The sequence below is a fragment of the Oncorhynchus nerka genome, linkage group LG25 (assembly GCF_034236695.1).
Source record: "Oncorhynchus nerka isolate Pitt River linkage group LG25, Oner_Uvic_2.0, whole genome shotgun sequence".
NCBI classification, from domain to species: domain Eukaryota; kingdom Metazoa; phylum Chordata; class Actinopteri; order Salmoniformes; family Salmonidae; genus Oncorhynchus; species Oncorhynchus nerka.
This window is the reverse complement of record NC_088420.1, coordinates 12,880,599-12,900,813: the sequence shown is the minus strand read 5'-3', so window position 1 is coordinate 12,900,813 and position 20,215 is coordinate 12,880,599. Positions and strand designations below refer to the sequence as shown.

At 50.6% G+C, this 20,215-nt stretch overlaps 1 protein-coding gene across 3 annotated transcripts in view; it reads left to right on the top strand.

Moving 5' to 3' along the window:
- The window catches only part of LOC115116421 (lysine-specific demethylase 4B-like), a 98,515-nt gene that overhangs the window by 41,815 nt on the left and 36,485 nt on the right, over window positions 1-20,215 (top strand). For 2 of the 3 annotated variants that reach the window (XM_065009563.1, XM_065009564.1), the window contains exons 9-13: window positions 6,010-6,206; window positions 7,089-7,354; window positions 8,408-8,643; window positions 11,048-11,177; window positions 11,471-11,631. In XM_065009563.1, coding sequence (XP_064865635.1) covers window positions 6,010-6,206; window positions 7,089-7,354; window positions 8,408-8,643; window positions 11,048-11,177; window positions 11,471-11,631 — 990 coding nt within the window. The remainder of the gene's footprint in view (window positions 1-6,009; window positions 6,207-7,088; window positions 7,355-8,407; window positions 8,644-11,047; window positions 11,178-11,470; window positions 11,632-20,215) is intronic. The other variant, XM_065009565.1, reaches the window with a different exon arrangement.

Below are 20,215 nucleotides of genomic sequence, written 5' to 3'. Positions count from 1 at the left end.
AGATGCCTGTCCTAGCCAACCACTAAAGCCCCTTATTGCAGATGCCTGTCCTAGCCAACCACTAAAACCCCTTATTGCAGATGCCTGTCCTAGCCAACCACTAAAACCCCTTATTGCAGATGCCTGTCCTAGCCAACCACTAAAACCCCCCTTATTGCAGATGCCTGTCCTAGCCAACCACTAAAGCCCCTTATTGCAGATGCCTGTCCTAGCCAACCACTAAAGCCCCTTATTGCAGATGCCTGTCCTAGCCAACCACTAAAGCCCCTTATTGCAGATGCCTGTCCTAGCCAACCACTAAAACCCCCAGACTAAACCACTAAAACCCTTATTGCAGATGCCTGTCCTAGCCAACCACTAAAGCCAACCACCCCTTATTGCAGATGCCTGTCCTAGCCAACCACTAAAGCCCCTTATTGCAGATGCCTGTCCTAGCCAACCACTAAAGCCCCTTATTGCAGATGCCTGTCCTAGCCAACCACTAAAGCCCCTTATTGCAGATGCCTGTCCTAGCCAACCACTAAAGCCCCTTATTGCAGATGCCTGTCCTAGCCAACCACTAAAGCCCCTTATTGCAGATGCCTGTCCTAGCCAACCACTAAAGCCCCTTATTGCAGATGCCTGTCCTAGCCAAACACTAAAGCCCCTTATTGCAGATGCCTGTCCTAGCCAAACACTAAAGCCCCTTATTGCAGATGCCTGTCCTAGCCAACCACTAAAGCCCCTTATTGCAGATGCCTGTCCTAGCCAAACACTAAAGCCCCTTATTGCAGATGCCTGTCCTAGCCAACCACTAAAGCCCCTTATTGCAGATGCCTGTCCTAGCCAACCACTAAAGCCCCTTATTGCAGATGCCTGTCCTAGCCAACCACTAAAGCCCATTATTGCAGATGCCTGTCCTAGCCATATGCCACTAACCACCCTTATTGCAGATGCCTGTCCTAGCCAACCACTAAAGCCCCTTATTGCAGATGCCTGTCCTCCAAAGCCAACCACTAAAACCCCTTATTGCAGATGCCTGTCCTAGCCAACCACTAAAGCCCATTATTGCAGATGCCTGTCCTAGCCAAACACTAAAGCCCCTTATTGCAGATGCCTGTCCTAGCCAACCACTAAAGCCCCTCATTGCAGCTGCCTGTCCTAGCCAAACACTAAAGCCCCTTATTGCAGATGCCTGTCCTAGCCAAACACTAAAGCCCCTTATTGCAGATGCCTGTCCTAGCCAACCACTAAAGCCCCTTATTGCAGATGCCTGTCCTAGCCAAACACTAAAGCCCCTTATTGCAGATGCCTGTCCTAGCCAAACACTAAAGCCCCTTATTGCAGATGCCTGTCCTAGCCAAACACTAAAGCCCCTCATTGCAGCTGCCTGTCCTCACTGCTTTGTGTGCCTGTGTATCGCCCATGTTAGACATGCTCAGTAAACCTGCATCCTTTTCTTTTGGTGGCAGGTGTGAATGCAGATGACTGCTTCCTAATGCCATATGCATGGACATGTTAGCATTTGTTAAGGAGCTGTCCTCAGTAGTTCCTCTATCCTCTCGGTTTAGCTCAATAACTCAAAATGACGTTTTTCTACCGTTGTTGTTTCTCTGGGAGTGTCTGTGAGCCTCCAAATGGCTGAAACTGTTTCTAGCCTAGCTGTAATTTGGGGTGGCACGTAGCCTAGTGGTTAGAGCGTTGGGCCAGTAACCGAAAGGTTTCCAGATCGAATCCCGAGCTGACAAGGTTCTGCCCCTGTTCCTAGGCTGTCGTTGTAAATAAGAATTTGTTCTTAACTGACTTGCCTAGTTAAATAAAACGTGGAAATGTATAAGAATAATGATCTGAATGAACACACTCCCATTGCTGTAGACAAGAGGACAGGCAGTACAGCACACTACAGCAGACAAGAGCACACTACAGCAGACAAGAGGACAGGCAGTACAGCACACTACAGCAGACAAGAGCACACTACAACAGACCAGAGGACAGGCAGTACAGCACACTACAGCAGACAAGAGCACACTACAGCAGACAAGAGGACAGGCAGTACAGCACACTACAGCAGACAAGAGCACACTACAGCAGACAAGAGGACAGGCAGTACAGCACACTACAGCAGACCAGAGGACAGGCAGTACAGCACACTACAGCAGACCAGAGGACAGGCAGTACAGCACACTACAGCAGACCAGAGGACAGGCAGTACAGCAGACCAGAGGACAGGCAGTACAGCACACTACAGCAGACCAGAGGACAGGCAGTACAGCACACTACTGCAGACCAGAGGACAGGCAGTACAGCACACTACTGCAGACCAGAGGACAGGCAGTACAGCACACTACTGCAGACCAGAGGACAGGCAGTACAGCACACTACTGCAGAACAGAGGACAGGCAGTACAGCACACTACTACAGACCAGAGGACAGGCAGTACAGCACACTACAGCAGACCAGAGGACAGGCAGTACAGCACACTACAGCAGACCAGAGGACAGGCAGTACAGCACACTACAGCAGACCAGAGGACAGGCAGTACAGCACACTACAGCAGACCAGAGGACAGGCAGTACAGCACACTACTGCAGACCAGAGGACAGGCAGTACAGCACACTACAGCAGACCAGAGGACAGGCAGTACAGCAGATCAGAGGACAGGCAGTACAGCACACTACAGCAGACCAGAGGACAGGCAGTACAGCACACTACAGCAGACCAGAGGACAGGCAGTACAGCACACTACAGCAGACCAGAGGACAGGCAGTACCGCACACTACAGCAGACCAGAGGACAGGCAGTACAGCATACCAGAGGACAGGCAGTACCGCACACTACAGCAGACCAGAGGACAGGCAGTACCGCACACTACAGCAGACCAGAGGACAGGCAGTACCGCACACTACAGCAGACCAGAGGACAGGCAGTACCGCACACTACAGCAGACCAGAGGACAGGCAGTACCGCACACTACAGCAGACCAGAGGACAGGCAGTACAGCAGACCAGAGGACAGGCAGTACAGCACACTACTGCAGACCAGAGGACAGGCAGTACAGCACACTACAGCAGAATAGAGGACAGGCAGTACAGCACACTACTGCAGACCAGAGGACAGGCAGTACAGCAGACCAGAGGACAGGCAGTACAGCACACTACTGCAGACCAGAGGACAGGCAGTACAGCACACTACAGCAGAATAGAGGACAGGCAGTACAGCACACTACTGCAGACCAGAGGACAGGCAGTACAGCACACTACAGCAGACCAGAGGACAGGCAGTACAGCACACTACAGCAGACCAGAGGACAGGCAGTACAGCACACTACTGCAGACCAGAGGACAGGCAGTACAGCACACTACAGCAGACCAGAGGACAGGCAGTACAGCACACTACAGCAGACCAGAGGACAGGCAGTACAGCACACTACTGCAGACCAGAGGACAGGCAGTACAGCACACTACAGCAGACCAGAGGACAGGCAGTACAGCACACTACAGCAGACCAGAGGACAGGCAGTACAGCACACTACAGCAGACCAGAGGACAGGCAGTACAGCACACTACAGCAGACCAGAGGACAGGCAGTACAGCACACTACAGCAGACTCATTAACGGTTGTAAACTGGATTTTCCCACAGTTTCTCTAGTCTCACACATAGGTTGTACAATCACGTTGCGATGTTTTAAAAGACGAATGCTTTATCACGCACAGCCATCAATGGGTAACGGAGAGTCTAGACCTATTTAGTGAAGGATGACGGTCGGAGCCTGTGAGGTCGCATGGCGGTATTTTTAGCGCTCCCCCAACGTGGAGTATTAGGGTTCACTATAGGGCTCATTGGTTAGAAGGCCTTGGGGGGGTGTCACGTGTTGGTTTTGGAGGCATTTTTAAAATGTATTTTTTATAAATTTCCATTTGATAATGAAGTCATCTAAGCATAGTACCCTCTCTCAGGAATGGCAAATTGATCAATTTCCCTTAATAGTTTTATGGGACAGAAATGGGCTTTACTTTCTTTTGGTTCCTACTTCCTCTGGTGCGCTGCTACTACCCCCCCCCGCCCCCTCTTCCCAGACGACATTGCAAAGACACACATTTATCGCCCGGTCGTTTGTGTTTTGCTGTCTCTCACCTCTTCCCTTGTTCCAGTTAATGTTTTTACGTATGTCCCCAATCAGACCCTGGTAGCCAGATGACTCCTTCATCTGCCCGGTTTCTTCCTCACTTAATTCCGTCCTTCAAGTGCTGCCTAGATGAGATGTAGTGTGTGGATATTGGTTTGCGGTGGGAGGGGCTTTCTCTTGTTGTTGATGTTATTACTAAAATCTCCCCTCCCTCTAGTACTTCACCTCTCTGTTTCTCTCTTGCTCTCGATCTGTCTCCTCCAGTTGTTCTGCCTGGCTCCGTCTGAGGCGCAGCGTGCCTGAAGAATGTTCCCAGTAATTGAACATAAGGCCTCTCAGCACAGCTCAGGAAATAAGTCTGAAATGTAATACAGAAATGTAATATACACCAACCGGGGCACAGAAAGAAAATTAGTTTTTATTTTCATCTTCTCTTGCTCTCTTTCCATTTCCCCTATTTTCTCTCGCTCTCCCCCCACTTTATCCTTTCCCCTTCCCCCACCAGTGTACGTGTATCTAGTCAAACTGCCCCCACCCCTGTGTACTGTGATATACTCACACTGCTCTCTCCCCTCCTCAGTGTACTGTGATATACTCACACTGCTCTCTCCCCTCCTCAGTGTACTATGATATACTCACACTGCTCTCTCCCCTCCTCAGTGTACTGTGATATACTCACACTGCTCTCTCCCCTCCTCAGTGTACTATGATATACTCACACTGCTCTCTCCCCTCCTCAGTGTACTGTGATATACTCGCACTGCTCTCTCCCCTCCTCAGTGTACTGTGATATACTCGCACTGCTCTCTCCCCTCCTCAGTGTACTGTGATATACTCGCACTGCTCTCTCCCCTCCTCAGTGTACTGTGATATACTCACACTGCTCTCTCCCCTCCTCAGTGTACTGTGATATACTCACACTGCTCTCTCTCTCTCTCTCTCTCCCCTCCCCAGTGTACTGTGATATACTCACACTGCTCTCTCTCTCTCTCTCCCCTCCTCAGTGTACTGTGATATACTCACACTGCTCTCTCCCCTCCTCAGTGTACTGTGATATACTCACACTGCTCTCTCTCTCTCTCTCTCCCCTCCCCAGTGTACTGTGATATACTCACACTGCTCTCTCCCCTCCCCAGTGTACTGTGATATACTCACACTGCTCTCTCCCCTCAGTGTACTGTGATATACTCACACTGCTCTCTCCCCTCAGTGTACTGTGATATACTCACACTGCTCTCTCCCCTCAGTGTACTGTGATATACTCACACTGCTCTCTCCCCTCCTCAGTGTACTGTGATATACTCACACTGCTCTCTCCCCTCAGTGTACTGTGATATACTCACACTGCTCTCTCTCTCTCTATCCCCCCAGTGCCAATAGATATGGGAGTTTATCAAAATTGGGTTTGTTTTCGAATTCTTTGTGGGTCTGTGTAATCTGAGGGAAATATGTGTCTCTAATATGGTCACACATTTGGCAGGAGGTTAGGAAGTGCAGCTCAGTAGTTTTCACCTCATTTTGTTGGCAGTGAGCACATAGCCTGTCTTCTCTTGAGAGCCATGTCTGCCTACGACAGCCTTTCTCAATAGCAAGGCTATGCTCACTGAGTCTGTACATAGTCAAAGCTTTCCTTCATTTTGGGTCAGTCACAGTGGTCAGGTATTCTGCCACGGTGTACTCTCTGTGTAGGGTCAAATAGCATTCTAGTTTGCTCTGTTTTTTTGTAATTTTTTTCCAATGTGTCAAGTAATGATCATTTTGTTTTCTCATGATTTGGTTGGGTCTAATTGTGTTGCTGTGCTGGGGCTCTGTGGGGTCTGTTTGTGTTTGTGAACAGAGCCCCAGGACCTGATATATATATGTGTGTGTACTCACAATGCCCTCTCTCTCTCCTCTCGGTCAGTGTACATGTCGTAAGGACATGGTGAAGATCTCCATGGACGTGTTTGTCCGCTGCCTGCAGCCGGAGCGCTACGTCCAGTGGAAACAGGGCAAGGACGGCATGGTGCTGGACCACCAGCGACCCACCACCCTGACCAGCCCTGAGCTGGAGCACTGGAGGGCCAACCGGGTCACCTACCGCCAGAAACTGCTTCAGAGGTCAGGGGGAGAAAGGGACATGACAGTACAATTGCTTTACAATTGAATTTCATCGACCCGTCAAGGTCAAGATGAAAGGCATCATTGTCCAAGAGTATAATTGTATATGTCCTCCCCACACTACCTGATACATGTATACCTACATGCTTATCACATACACTACCAAGATATAAATATACACTGAGTGTACAAAACATTAGGAAAACCTGCTCTTTCTATGACATAGACTGACCAGGTGAATCCAGGTGAAATCTATGATCCCTTATTGATGTCACTTGTTAAATCCACTGCAATCAGTGTAGATGAAGGGGAGGAGACGGGTTAAAGGATGTTTAAGCCCTGAGACAATTGAGACATGGATTGTGTGTATGTATAATGTTGTTGTGTAACAGTGTCAGCCATGCTTCTAGTTGTTCCAATTGGTGTAGCTAGTCACACTGCCCCCTCTCTCTCCCCTCTCAATCAATCAATCAAATGTATTTATAAAGCCCTTCGTACATCAGCTGACATCTCAAAGTGTTGTTCAGAAACCCAGCCTAAAACCCCAAACAGCAAGCAATGCAGGTGTAGAAGCACGGTGGCTAGGAAAAACTTCAGAGAAAGGCCAAAACCTAGGAAGAAACCTAGAGAGGAACCAGGCTCTGGCTCTCTCCCCTTTCACTCTCCCCAGTGTCTCTCACTCTTTGGTCCTACATTTCTATCTATCTATCCCATCTTTTTCTCTTTCTTTGTCTCTTTTAAAAGCATGAATGTTTTACAGGGGAAACCTGAACAGTAATATACAGGTAAAAGTGCGAGGTACTGAGTTAAGTGTTAATTCAAGTGATGTACTGTAAGTGTCATTCCCTCATGTCCCCGTTTGCCCCATCCCTCCATCCCCAGAGCTTTACAGAAGAAGGAGCAGCTGCGGCGGCTGAAACTGGAGGAGGTCAAGGTTCTGGCGGAGGAAGGCATCGAGATGGATGCCGCCGAGTACCAGCGTCAGGTGGAGGAGCGAGAGGCCCAGCGGCGCCAGGAGAGGGAGGAGAGGATGGCCCGGGAGGCGTTTCAGACCCTGGAGGCCATGGAGAGAGAGGACCAGGAGAGGGAAGAACGGGAGAGGCAGGACCGAGAGAGGCAGGAAGCCGTTGCCGCCAAGGCCACAAGAGGTCGGTGTAGGGCTCAGTAGGGATTAGTTTTGCATTGTCCTCGCTACTGTTTGGTTTAGGAATGAGGCAGGAGGAGAGGCCGAGAACGTGAGCGTCAGGAGGAGGTCGTTAGGGTGAAGAGCAGGAGGTCGTTAGGGTGAAGAGCAGGAGGTCTCGTTAGGGTGAAGAGCAGGAGGTCTCGTTAGGGTGAGGAGCAGGAGGTCTCGTTAGGGTGAGGAGCAGGAGGTCTCGTTAGGGTGAGGAGCAGGAGGTCTCGTTAGGGTGAGGAGCAGGAGGTCGTTAGGGTGAGGAGCAGGAGGTCGTTAGGGTGAGGGGCAGGAGGTCGTTAGGGTGAGGGGCAGGAGGTCGTTAGGGTGAGGGGCAGGAGGTCGTTAGGGTGAGGGGCAGGAGGTCGTTAGGGTGAGGGGCAGGAGGTCGTTAGGGTGAGGGGCAGGAGGTCGTTAGGGTGAGGGCAGGAGGTCGTTAGGATGAGGGGCAGGAGGTCGTTAGGGTGAGGGCAGGAGGTCGTTAGGGTGAGGGGCAGGAGGTCGTTAGGGTGAGGGGCAGGAGGTCGTTAGGGTGAGGGGCAGGAGGTCGTTAGGGTGAGGGGCAGGAGGTCGTTAGGGTGAGGGGCAGGAGGTCGTTAGGGTGAGGGCAGGAGGTCGTTAGGGTGAGGGGCAGGAGGTCGTTAGGGTGAGGGGCAGGAGGTCGTTAGGGTGAGGGGCAGGAGGTCGTTAGGGTGAGGGCAGGAGGTCGTTAGGGTGAGGGGCAGGAGGTCGTTAGGGTGAGGGGGCGGGTTTCACAAGGCACCAGTTGGCTGCGTCGTTGGATGAAAATCCATTTTAATTTTGGTTAATTAAGGAGTTTTATTGATATCCCAGTTTCAATCTTCCAAAGTGAGTTAGACGTGAGCTACATGATATCGCAAGGTACCAGATCAAATGGGTATCAGAAGAAATGGCTATTAGAACCAACAAGTGGTACAGAGATATTATGACACAGATTATCATGATTATTTTTGTACCTTTTTTGAATTGGGAGGTTCCACATTTCCCTTTTATTTCTCTCACCCAGTACACGACCCCCAGGCAGACCCACAGCACTTGACGGCGAATGGAGAGAAGAAAAAGAAGAAGAAGAAGAAGAAGAAGAAGCAACAACAACCTACCCTGGCCCCTATAAATTCCTTCCAAGCAGCGTTTGAGAAGTTTGCCACATTCAACATGCCCCAGACACCAAAGGAGCCCCAAGGCAGCAATGACACGGAAATACCAGCAGAGGGCAGGCTTGATGTGAAAGGCATGCAGCAGGTGAGCAGTGCTGGAACAAGGTGTAGGATGAAGTTGCCTCTAGACCAGGGCTTCCCAACCCTGTTCCTGGAGAGCTACCCTCCTGTAGGTTCTCTCTCAACCCTGTTCCTGGAGAGCTACCCTCCTGTAGGGTTTCACTCCAACCCTGTTCCTGGAGAGCTGCCCTCCTGTAGGTTTCACTCCAACCCTGTTCCTGGAGAGCTACCCTCCTGTAGGGTTTCACTCCAACCCTGTTCCTGGAGAGCTACCCTCCTGTAGGTTCTCTCTCCAACCCTGTTCCTGGAGAGCTACCCTCCTGTAGGTTCTCTCTCCAACCCTGTTCCTGGAGAGCTACCCTCCTGTAGGTTCTCTCTCCAACCCTGTTCCTGGAGAGCTACCATCCAGTAGGTTCTCTCCAACCCTGTTCCTGGAGAGCTACCATCCAGTAGGTTCTCTCTCCAACCCTGTTCCTGGAGAGCTACCATCCAGTAGGTTCTCTCTCCAACCCTGTTCCTGGAGAGCTACCCTCCTGTAGGCTCTCTCTCCAACCCTAATCTAGCACACCTGATTCTAATAATTAGCTGGTTGATGAGCTGAACCTGGTTGATGGAGTGAGAACCTACAGGAGGGTAGCTCTCCAGGAACAGGGTTGGAGAGAGAACCTACTGGATGGTAGCTCTCCAGGAACAGGGTTGGTGTGAAAACCTAAAGGAGGGTAGCTCTCCAGGAACAGGGTTGGAGAGAGAACCTACTGGATGGTAGCTCTCCAGGAATAGGGTTGGTGTGAAAACCTAAAGGAGGGTAGCTCTCCAGGAACAGGGTTGGAGTGAGAACCAGCTCGTGGGAAGTGACAAAGAGTTCTTATAGGACCAGGACACAAATAATAATATAATAATAATCAATCATTTTGCTCTTTATTTAACCATCTTACATATAAAACTTTATTTGTTCATCGGAAATTGTGAATAACTCACAGGTTAATGAGAAGGGTGTGCTTGAAAGGATGCACATAACGCAGTGCAGTGCAGTGCAGTCTCAGTGCAGTGTTGGGTTGTATTGGAGAGAATCTGTCTTAAATCATTTTCCACACAGTCCGTGCCTGTATTTAGTTTATGCTAGTGAGGGCAGAGAATCCACTCTCACATAGGTACGTGGTTTTAAAGGGCATCAGTGTCTTAACAGCGTGATTTACCAAGGCAGGATACTCTGAGCGCAGCCCAATCAAGAAATCTGGCAGTGGCTTCTGATTAAAGCAGATTTTCACAGAACCGCTTGTAGCAATTTCGATGAGGCTCTCTTGTTCAGATATTGTTAAGTGGACTGGAGGCAGGACATGAAAGAGATAACGAATCCAGTTGTTTGTGTCATCCGTTTTGGGAAAGTACCTGTAACTGCGCACCCAACTCACTCAGGTGCTTAGCTATATCACATTTGACAAGGTCCGTAAGCTTGAGTTCATTTGCACACAAAAAAATCATACAATGATGGAAAGACCTGTTTGTTGTCCTTGTTAATGCAGACAGAGAAGAGCTCCAACTTTTTAATCATAGCCTCAATTTTGTCCCGCGCATTGAATATAGTTGTGGAGAGTCCCTGTAATCCTAGATTCAGATCATTCAGGTGAGAAAAAACATCACTCAGATAGGCCAGTCGTGTGAGAAACTCATCATGCAAGCAGTCAGACAAGTGAAAATTATGGTCAGTAAAGAGAACTTTAAGCTTGTCTCTCAATTTTTATTTTTATTCTTTGCCCCTTGATAACCAGCACACTTCTGTATGTTGTAAAAGTGTTACATGTTCACTGCTCATATCATTGCATAATGCAGAAAATACACGCGTTCAGCTAGAGCCTCTCGGTGGATGCTGCAGAGTACCCAAGAGGACCCAAGTGTCGTTGGGAACAACTGCTTGCACGCGCGTTACCACTCCACTATGTCTCCCTGTCATGGCTTTTACACCATCAGTACAGATACCAAGATGAGCAGCAGCTACGTTTGGCTACATTAGTGGAATTCACGTGAGAAAGTAACGGTTAATGTGATTGGATGTTAATTATTTGACTAGGCTACCTGTACTTGACATTGTGTTGTTATTTCGCTGAACACTAGATGGTTTCATTTTATTTTTGGCAGTGAAACGAGGCTACTCAGGCGAGAGAGAAAAAAACAAATGTACGCATACCCCAGTTTGGGAATACCTGGTGTAGAGGAAGCTGCCCCTAGATCTGTACCTAAGGGAAATTTCAGCCTGAAGTGTGGAACAACCAAAACACTAGCTTCAAGCTTTCAAACACAGGTTATCAACGCCTCCGTTTGAACATTGTAGGTGTTATTCATTTAGATGCTCTTATACAGAGGGACTAATTATCAGTGGTGGAAAATGTTTATTCAAAGGGTTTTGCTCATTAATTTTTGGGGTTCCTCAGCAGTCATCGTACTACTCTAAGCAGTTGAAGATTAAGATGGAGGTGAAGAAGAGTCGCCGGCACCCCCTCAGCAAGCCGCCTATGCGCTCTCCGCTATCCATCGTCAAGCAGGAAATGTCCAGCGATGAAGGTTGGTTCTGAGGGGATAACGTTGTAGCACAGTCTGTATTATCTCTGTTCTGGTCTAACACACTATTGCGTATTCCTCTGGCTCTTGTGCTACATGCATTGCAGGCCCGATACAGCCGCTACCCCGATACAGCCGCTATCCCGATACAGCCGCTATCCCGATACAGCCGATATCCCGATACAGCCGATATCCCGATACAGCCGATATCCCGATACAGGCTATATTCTTGCTTGTATGCGCATTCTGTGTATATCTAGACTGATCTGACATGTGTGTTTGCTCCTTTCTCCCAGAGCTGTTCTCCCCTTTGCCACTGGATGGCCATGTGAAGAAGGCGGGCCACTTGTGGCAGAACCGCACTCCTAACATCCTGGCTGAGAAGAGTTTCAACGCGGCTGTGGCCACCCTGGAACCCTACTGTGCCGTATGCACCCTGTTCTGCCCATACACCCAGGTAGGGTACAAACCATACACCCAGGTAGGGTACAAACCATACACCCAGGTAGGGTCAAACCATACACCCAGGTAGGGTACAAACCATACACCCAGGTCGGGTACAAACCATACACCCAGGTAGGGTACAAACCATACACCCAGGTAGGGTACAAACCATACACCCAGGTAGGGTACAAACCATACACCCAGGTAGGGGGTACAAACCATACACCCAGGTAGGGGGTACAAACCATACACCCAGGTAGGGGGTACAAACCATACACCCAGGTAGGGGGTACAAACCATACACCCAGGTAGGGGGTACAAACCATACACCCAGGTAGGGGGTACAAACCATACACCCAGGTAGGGGGTACAAACCATACACCCAGGTAGGGGGTACAAACTATACACCCAGGTAGGGGGTACAAACTATACACCCAGGTAGGGGGTACAAACTATACACCCAGGTAGGGGGTACAAACTATACACCCAGGTAGGGGGTACAAACTATACACCCAGGTAGGGGGTACAAACTATACACCCAGGTAGGGGGTACAAACTATACACCCAGGTAGGGGGTACAAACCATGGATACAGGTAGGGAACAAACCATACACCCAGGTAGGGTACAAACCATGGATACAGGTAGGGTACAAACCATGGACACAGGTAGGGGGTACAAACCATAGATACAGGTAGGGGTACAAACCATGGACAAACAGGTGGTACAAACCATGGACACAGGTAGGGGGTACAAACCATGGACACACATGGTACAAACCATGGACACACAGGTAGGGGTACAAACCATGGACACAGGTAGGGGGTACAAACCATGGACACCCAGGTAGGGTACAAACCATGGACACCCAGGTAGGGGGTACAAACCAAACCATGGTACAAACCATGGATACAGGGGGGTACAAACCATGGATACAGGTAGGGGTACAAACCATGGATACAGGTAGGGTACAAACAAACACCCAGGTAGGGGGTACAAACCATGGACACAGGTAGGGGTACAAACCATGGATACAGGTATTGGGTACAAACCATGGATACAGGTAGGGTACAAACCATACACCCAGGTAGGGTACAAACCATGGACACACAGGTAGGGGGTACAAACCATGGACACACAGGTAGGGGTACAAACCATGGACACACAGGTAGGGGGTACAAACCATGGACACCCAGGTAGGGGTACAAACCATGGACACCCAGGTAGGGGGTACAAACCATGGACACATGTAGGGGTACAAACCATGGACACACAGGTAGGGGGTACAAACCATGGACACACAGGTAGGGGTACAAACCATGGACACACAGGTAGGGGTACAAACCATGGACACACAGGTAGGGGGTACAAACCATGGACACCCAGGTAGGGGTACAAACCATGGACACCCAGGTAGGGGTACAAACCATGGACACCAGGTAGGGGTACAAACCATACACCCAGGTAGGGGTACAAACCATGGACACAGGTAGGGGGTACAAACCATGGACACACAGGTAGGGGTACAAACCATGGACACACAGGTAGGGGGTACAAACCATGGACACACAGGTAGGGGGTACAAACCATGGACACACAGGTAGGGGGTACAAACCATGGACACACAGGTAGGGGGTACAAACCATGGACACACAGGTAGGGGTACAAACCATGGACACACAGGTAGGGGTACAAACCATGGATACAGGTAGGGGTACAAACCATGGATACAGGTAGGGGAACAAACCATGGACACCCAGGTAGGGGGTACAAACCATGGACACACAGGTAGGGGGTACAAACCATGGACACCCAGGTAGGGGGTACAAACCATGGACACACAGGTAGGGGGTACAAACCATGGACACCCAGGTAGGGGGTACAAACCATGGACACCAGGTAGGGGTACAAACCATGGACACGGGTAGGGGTACAAACCATGGACACGGGTAGGGGTACAAACCATGGACACGGGTAGGGGGTACAAACCATACACCCATGTAGGGGGTACAAACCATACACCCAGGTAGGGGGTACAAACCATGGATACAGGTAGGGGTACAAACCATGGACACCCAGGTAGGGTACAAACCATGGACACAGGTAGGGGTTACAAACCATGGATACAGGTAGGGGTACAAACCATGGACACAGGTAGGGGTACAAACCATACACCCAGGTAGGGGGTACAAACCATGGATACAGGTAGGGGGTCCAAACCATGGACACAGGTAGGGGTCCAAACCATGGACACAGGTAGGGGTACAAACCATGGACACAGGTAGGGGGTACAAACCATGAACACAGGTAGGGGATACAAACCATGGACACAGGTAGGGGTACAAACCATGGATACAGGTAGGGGGTACAAACCATGGATACAGGTAGGGGGTACAAACCATGGATACAGGTAGGGGGTACAAACCATGGATACAGGTAGGGGGTACAAACCATGGATACAGGTAGGGGTACAAACCATGGACACAGGTAGGGGTACAAACCATGGACACAGGTAGGGGGTACAAACCATGGATACAGGTAGGGGTACAAACCATGGATACAGGTAGGGGGTACAAACCATGGATACAGGTAGGGGTACAAACCATGGATACAGGTAGGGGGTACAAACCATACACCCAGGTAGGGGGTACAAACCATGAACACAGGTAGGGGGTACAAACCATGGATACAGGTAGGGGGTACAAACCATGGATACAGGTAGCGGGTACAAACCATACACCCAGGTAGGGTACAAACCATGGATACATGTAGGGGGTACAAACCATGGACACAGGTAGGGGTACAAACCATGGATACAGGTAGGGGTACAAACCATGGATACAGGTAGCGGGTACAAACCATACACCCAGGTAGGGTACAAACCATGGATACATGTAGGGGTACAAACCATGGACACAGGTAGGGGGGTACAAACCATGGATACAGGTAGGGGGTACAAACCATGGATACAGGTAGGGGGTACAAACCATGGATACAGGTAGGGGTACAAACCATGGATACAGGTAGGGGGTACAAACCATGGATACAGGTAGGGGTACAAACCATACACCCAGGTAGGGTACAAACCATGGACACAGGTAGGGGGTACAAACCATGGACACAGGTAGGGGGTACAAACCATGGACACAGGTAGGGGGTACAAACCATGGACACACAGGTATGGGGTACAAACCATGGACACACAGGTAGGGGTACAAACCATGGACACCCAGGTAGGGTACAAACCATGGACACCCAGGTAGGGGGTACAAACCATACACCCAGGTAGGGGGTACAAACCATGGATACAGGTAGGGGGTACAAACCATGGATACAGGTAGGGGGTACAAACCATGGATACAGGTAGGGGGTACAAACCATGGATACAGGTAGGGTACAAACCATACACCCAGGTAGGGTACAAACCATGGACACAGGTAGGGGGTACAAACCATGGATACAGGTATTGGGTACAAACCATACACCCAGGTAGGGTACAAACCATACACCCAGGTAGGGTACAAACCATGGACACACAGGTAGGAGGTACAAACCATGGACACACAGGTAGGGGGTACAAACCATGGACACCCAGGTAGGGTACAAACCATGGACACCCAGGTAGGGGGTACAAACCATGGACACCCAGGTAGGGGGTACAAACCATGGACACCCAGGTAGGGGGTACAAACCATGGACACCCAGGTAGGGGGTACAAACCATGGACACCCAGGTAGGGGGTACAAACCATACACCCAGGTAGGGGGTACAAACCATGGACACATGTAGGGGGTACAAACCATGGACACACAGGTAGGGGGTACAAACCATGGACACACAGGTAGGGGGTACAAACCATGGACACACAGGTAGGGGGTACAAACCATGGACACACAGGTAGGGGGTACAAACCATGGACACACAGGTAGGGGGTACAAACCATGGACACACAGGTAGGGGGTACAAACCATGGATACAGGTAGGGGGTACAAACCATGGATACAGGTAGGGGGTACAAACCATGGATACAGGTAGGGAACAAACCATGGACACCCAGGTAGGGTACAAACCATGGACACACAGGTAGGGGGTACAAAAACCATGGTACAAACCATGGATACACACAGGTAGGGGTACAAACCATGGACACACAGGTAGGGGGTACAAACCATGGACACCCAGGTAGGGTACAAACCATGGACACCCAGGTAGGGGGTACAAACCATGGACACCCAGGTAGGGGGTACAAACCATGGACACCCAGGTAGGGGTACAAACCATACACCCAGGTAGGGGTACAAACCATGGACACACAGGTAGGGGGGTACAAACCATGGACACACAGGTAGGGGGTACAAACCATGGACACACAGGTAGGGGGTACAAACCATGGACACCAGGTACAAACCAGGGGTAGGGGTACAAACCATGGACACCCAGGTAGGGGTACAAACCATGGATACAGGTAGGGGGTACAAACCATGGATACAGGTAGGGGATACAAACCATGGATACAGGTAGGGAACAAACCATACACCCAGGTAGGGTACAAACCATGGACACCCAGGTAGGGTACAAACCATGGACACCCAGGTAGGGGGTACAAACCATGGACACCCAGGTAGGGGGTACAAACCATGGACACCCAGGTAGGGCGTACAAACCATGGACACCCAGGTAGGGGGTACAAACCATGGACACCCAGGTAGGGGGTACAAACCATACACCCAGGTAGGGGGTACAAACCATGGACACATGTAGGGGGTACAAACCATGGACACACAGGTAGGGGGTACAAACCATGGACACACAGGTAGGGGTTACAAACCATGGACACCCAGGTAGGGGGTACAAACCATGGACACCCAGGTAGGGGGTACAAACCATGGACACCCAAGTAGGGTACAAACCATGGACACCCAAGTAGGGTACAAACCATGGACACCCAAGTAGGGTACAAACCATGGACACCCAAGTAGGGTACAAACCATGGACACCCAGGTAGGGGGTACAAACCATGGACACCCAGGTAGGGGGTACAAACCATACACCCAGGTTAGGAGGTACAAACCATGGACACGGGTAGGGGTACAAACCATGGACACGGGTAGGGGTACAAACCATGGACACGGGTAGGGGTACAAACCATGGACACGGGTAGGGGTACAAACCATGGACACGGGTAGGGGTACAAACCATGGACACGGGTAGGGGTACAAACCATGGACACGGGTAGGGGTACAAACCATACACCCAGGTAGGGGTACAAACCATGGATACAGGTAGGGGGTACAAACCATACACCCAGGTAGGGTACAAACCATGGACACAGGTAGGGGTTACAAACCATGGATACAGGTAGGGGTACAAACCATGGACACAGGTAGGGGTACAAACCATACACCCAGGTAGGGGGTACAAACCATGGATACAGGTAGGGGGTCCAAACCATGGACACAGGTAGGGGTCCAAACCATGGACACAGGTAGGGGGTACAAACCATGGACACAGGTAGGGGGTACAAACCATGAACACAGGTAGGGATACAAACCATGGACACAGGTAGGGGTACAAACCATGGATACAGGTAGGGGTACAAACCATGGATACAGGTAGGGGTACAAACCATGGATACAGGTAGGGGTACAAACCATGGATACAGGTAGGGGTACAAACCATGGATACAGGTAGGGGTACAAACCATGGACACAGGTAGGGGTACAAACCATGGATACAGGTAGGGGGTACAAACCATGGATACAGGTAGGGGTACAAACCATGGATACAGGTAGGGGTACAAACCATGGATACAGGTAGGGGGTACAAACCATACACCCAGGTAGGGGGTACAAACCATGAACACAGGTAGGGGGTACAAACCATGGATACAGGTAGGGGTACAAACCATGGATACAGGTAGGGGTACAAACCATGGATACAGGTAGCGGTTACAAACCATACACCCAGGTAGGGTACAAACCATGGATACATGTAGGGGGTACAAACCATGGATACAGGTAGGGGGTACAAACCATGGATACAGGTAGGGGGTACAAACCATGGATACAGGTAGGGGGTACAAACCATGGATACAGGTAGGGGGTACAAACCATGGATACAGGTAGGGGGTACAAACCATACACCCAGGTAGGGTACAAACCATGGACACAGGTAGGGGGTACAAACCATGGATACAGGTAGGGGGTACAAACCATGGATACAGGTAGGGGGTACAAACCATACACCCAGGTAGGGGGTACAAACCATACACCCAGGTAGGGTACAATCAATGGACACAGGTAGGGGGTACAAACCATACACCCAGGTAGGGTACAAACAATGGACACAGGTAGGGGGTACAAACCATACACCCAGGTAGGGGGTACAAACCATACACCCAGGTAGGGGGTACAAACCATGGACACCCAGGTAGGGTACAAACCATGGACACCCAGGTAGGGGGACAAACCATACACCCAGGTAGGGGGACAAACCATGGACACGGGTAGGGGTACAAACCATGGACACACACGGGTAGGGGGTACAAACCATGGACACGGGTAGGGGGTACAAACCATGGATACAGGTAGGGGTACAAACCATACACCCAGGTAGGGTACAAACCATGGACACAGGTAGGGGGTAAAAAACATGGACACAGGTAGGGGTACAAACCATACACCCAGGTAGGGGGACAAACCATACACCCAGGTAGGGGACAAACCATGGACACGGGTAGGGGTACAAACCATGGACACACACGGGTAGGGGGGTACAAACCATGGACACGGGTAGGGGGTACAAACCATGGATACAGGTAGGGGTACAAACCATACACCCAGGTAGGGTACAAACCATGGACACAGGTAGGGGGTAAAAAACATGGACACAGGTAGGGGGTACAAACCATGGACACAGGTAGGGGGTACAAACCATACACCCAGGTAGGGGGTACAAACCATGGATACAGGTAGGGGGTCCAAACCATGGACACAGGTAGGGGGTCCAAACCATGGATACAGGTAGGGGGTACAAACCATGGACACAGGTAGGGGGTACAAACCATGGACACAGGTAGGGGGTACAAACTATACACCCAGGTAGGGGGTACAAACTATACACCCAGGTAGGGGGTACAAACCATGGATACAGGTAGGGAACAAACCATACACCCAGGTAGGGTACAAACCATGGATACAGGTAGGGTACAAACCATGGACACAGGTAGGGGGTACAAACCATAGATACAGGTAGGGGGTACAAACCATGGACACAGGTAGGGGGTACAAACCATGGACACAGGTAGGGGGTACAAACCATGGACACACAGGTATGGGGTACAAACCATGGACACACAGGTAGGGGGTACAAACCATGGACACCCAGGTAGGGTACAAACCATGGACACCCAGGTAGGGGGTACAAACCATACACCCAGGTAGGGGGTACAAACCATGGATACAGGTAGGGGGTACAAACCATGGATACAGGTAGGGGGTACAAACCATGGATACAGGTAGGGGGTACAAACCATGGATACAGGTAGGGTACAAACCATACACCCAGGTAGGGTACAAACCATGGACACAGGTAGGGGGTACAAACCATGGATACAGGTATTGGGTACAAACCATGGATACAGGTAGGGTACAAACCATACACCCAGGTAGGGTACAAACCATGGACACACAGGTAGGGGGTACAAACCATGGACACACAGGTAGGGGGTACAAACCATGGACACCCAGGTAGGGTACAAACCATGGACACCCAGGTAGGGGGTACAAACCATGGACACCCAGGTAGGGGGTACAAACCATGGACACCCAGGTAGGGGGTACAAACCATGGACACCCAGGTAGGGGGTACAAACCATGGACACCCAGGTAGGGGGTACAAACCATGGACACCCAGGTAGGGGGTACAAACCATACATCCAGGTAGGGGGTACAAACCATGGACACATGTAGGGGTACACACCATGGACACACAGGTAGGGGGTACAAACCATGGAAACACAGGTAGGGGGTACAAACCATGGACACACAGGTCGGGGTACAAACCATGGACACACAGGTAGGGGTACAAACCATTGACACCCAGGTAGGGGTACAAACCATGGATACAGGTAGGGGGTACAAACCATGGATACAGGTAGGGGGTACAAACCATGGATACAGGTAGGGAACAAACCATACACCCAGGTAGAGTACAAACCATGGACACACAGGTAGGGGGTACAAACCATGGACACACAGGTAGGGGGTACAAACCATGGACACCCAGGTAGGGTACAAACCATGGACACCCAGGTAGGGGTACAAACCATGGACACCCAGGTAGGGGGTACAAACCATGGACACCCAGGTAGGGGGTACAAACCATGGACACCCAGGTAGGGGGTACAAACCATGGACACCCAGGTAGGGGGTACAAACCATGGACACCCAGGTAGGGGGTACAAACCATGGACACATGTAGGGGGTACACACCATGGACACACAGGTAGGGGGTACAAACCATGGACACACAGGTAGGGGGTACAAACCATGGACACACAGGTCGGGGGTACAAACCATGGACACACAGGTAGGGGGTA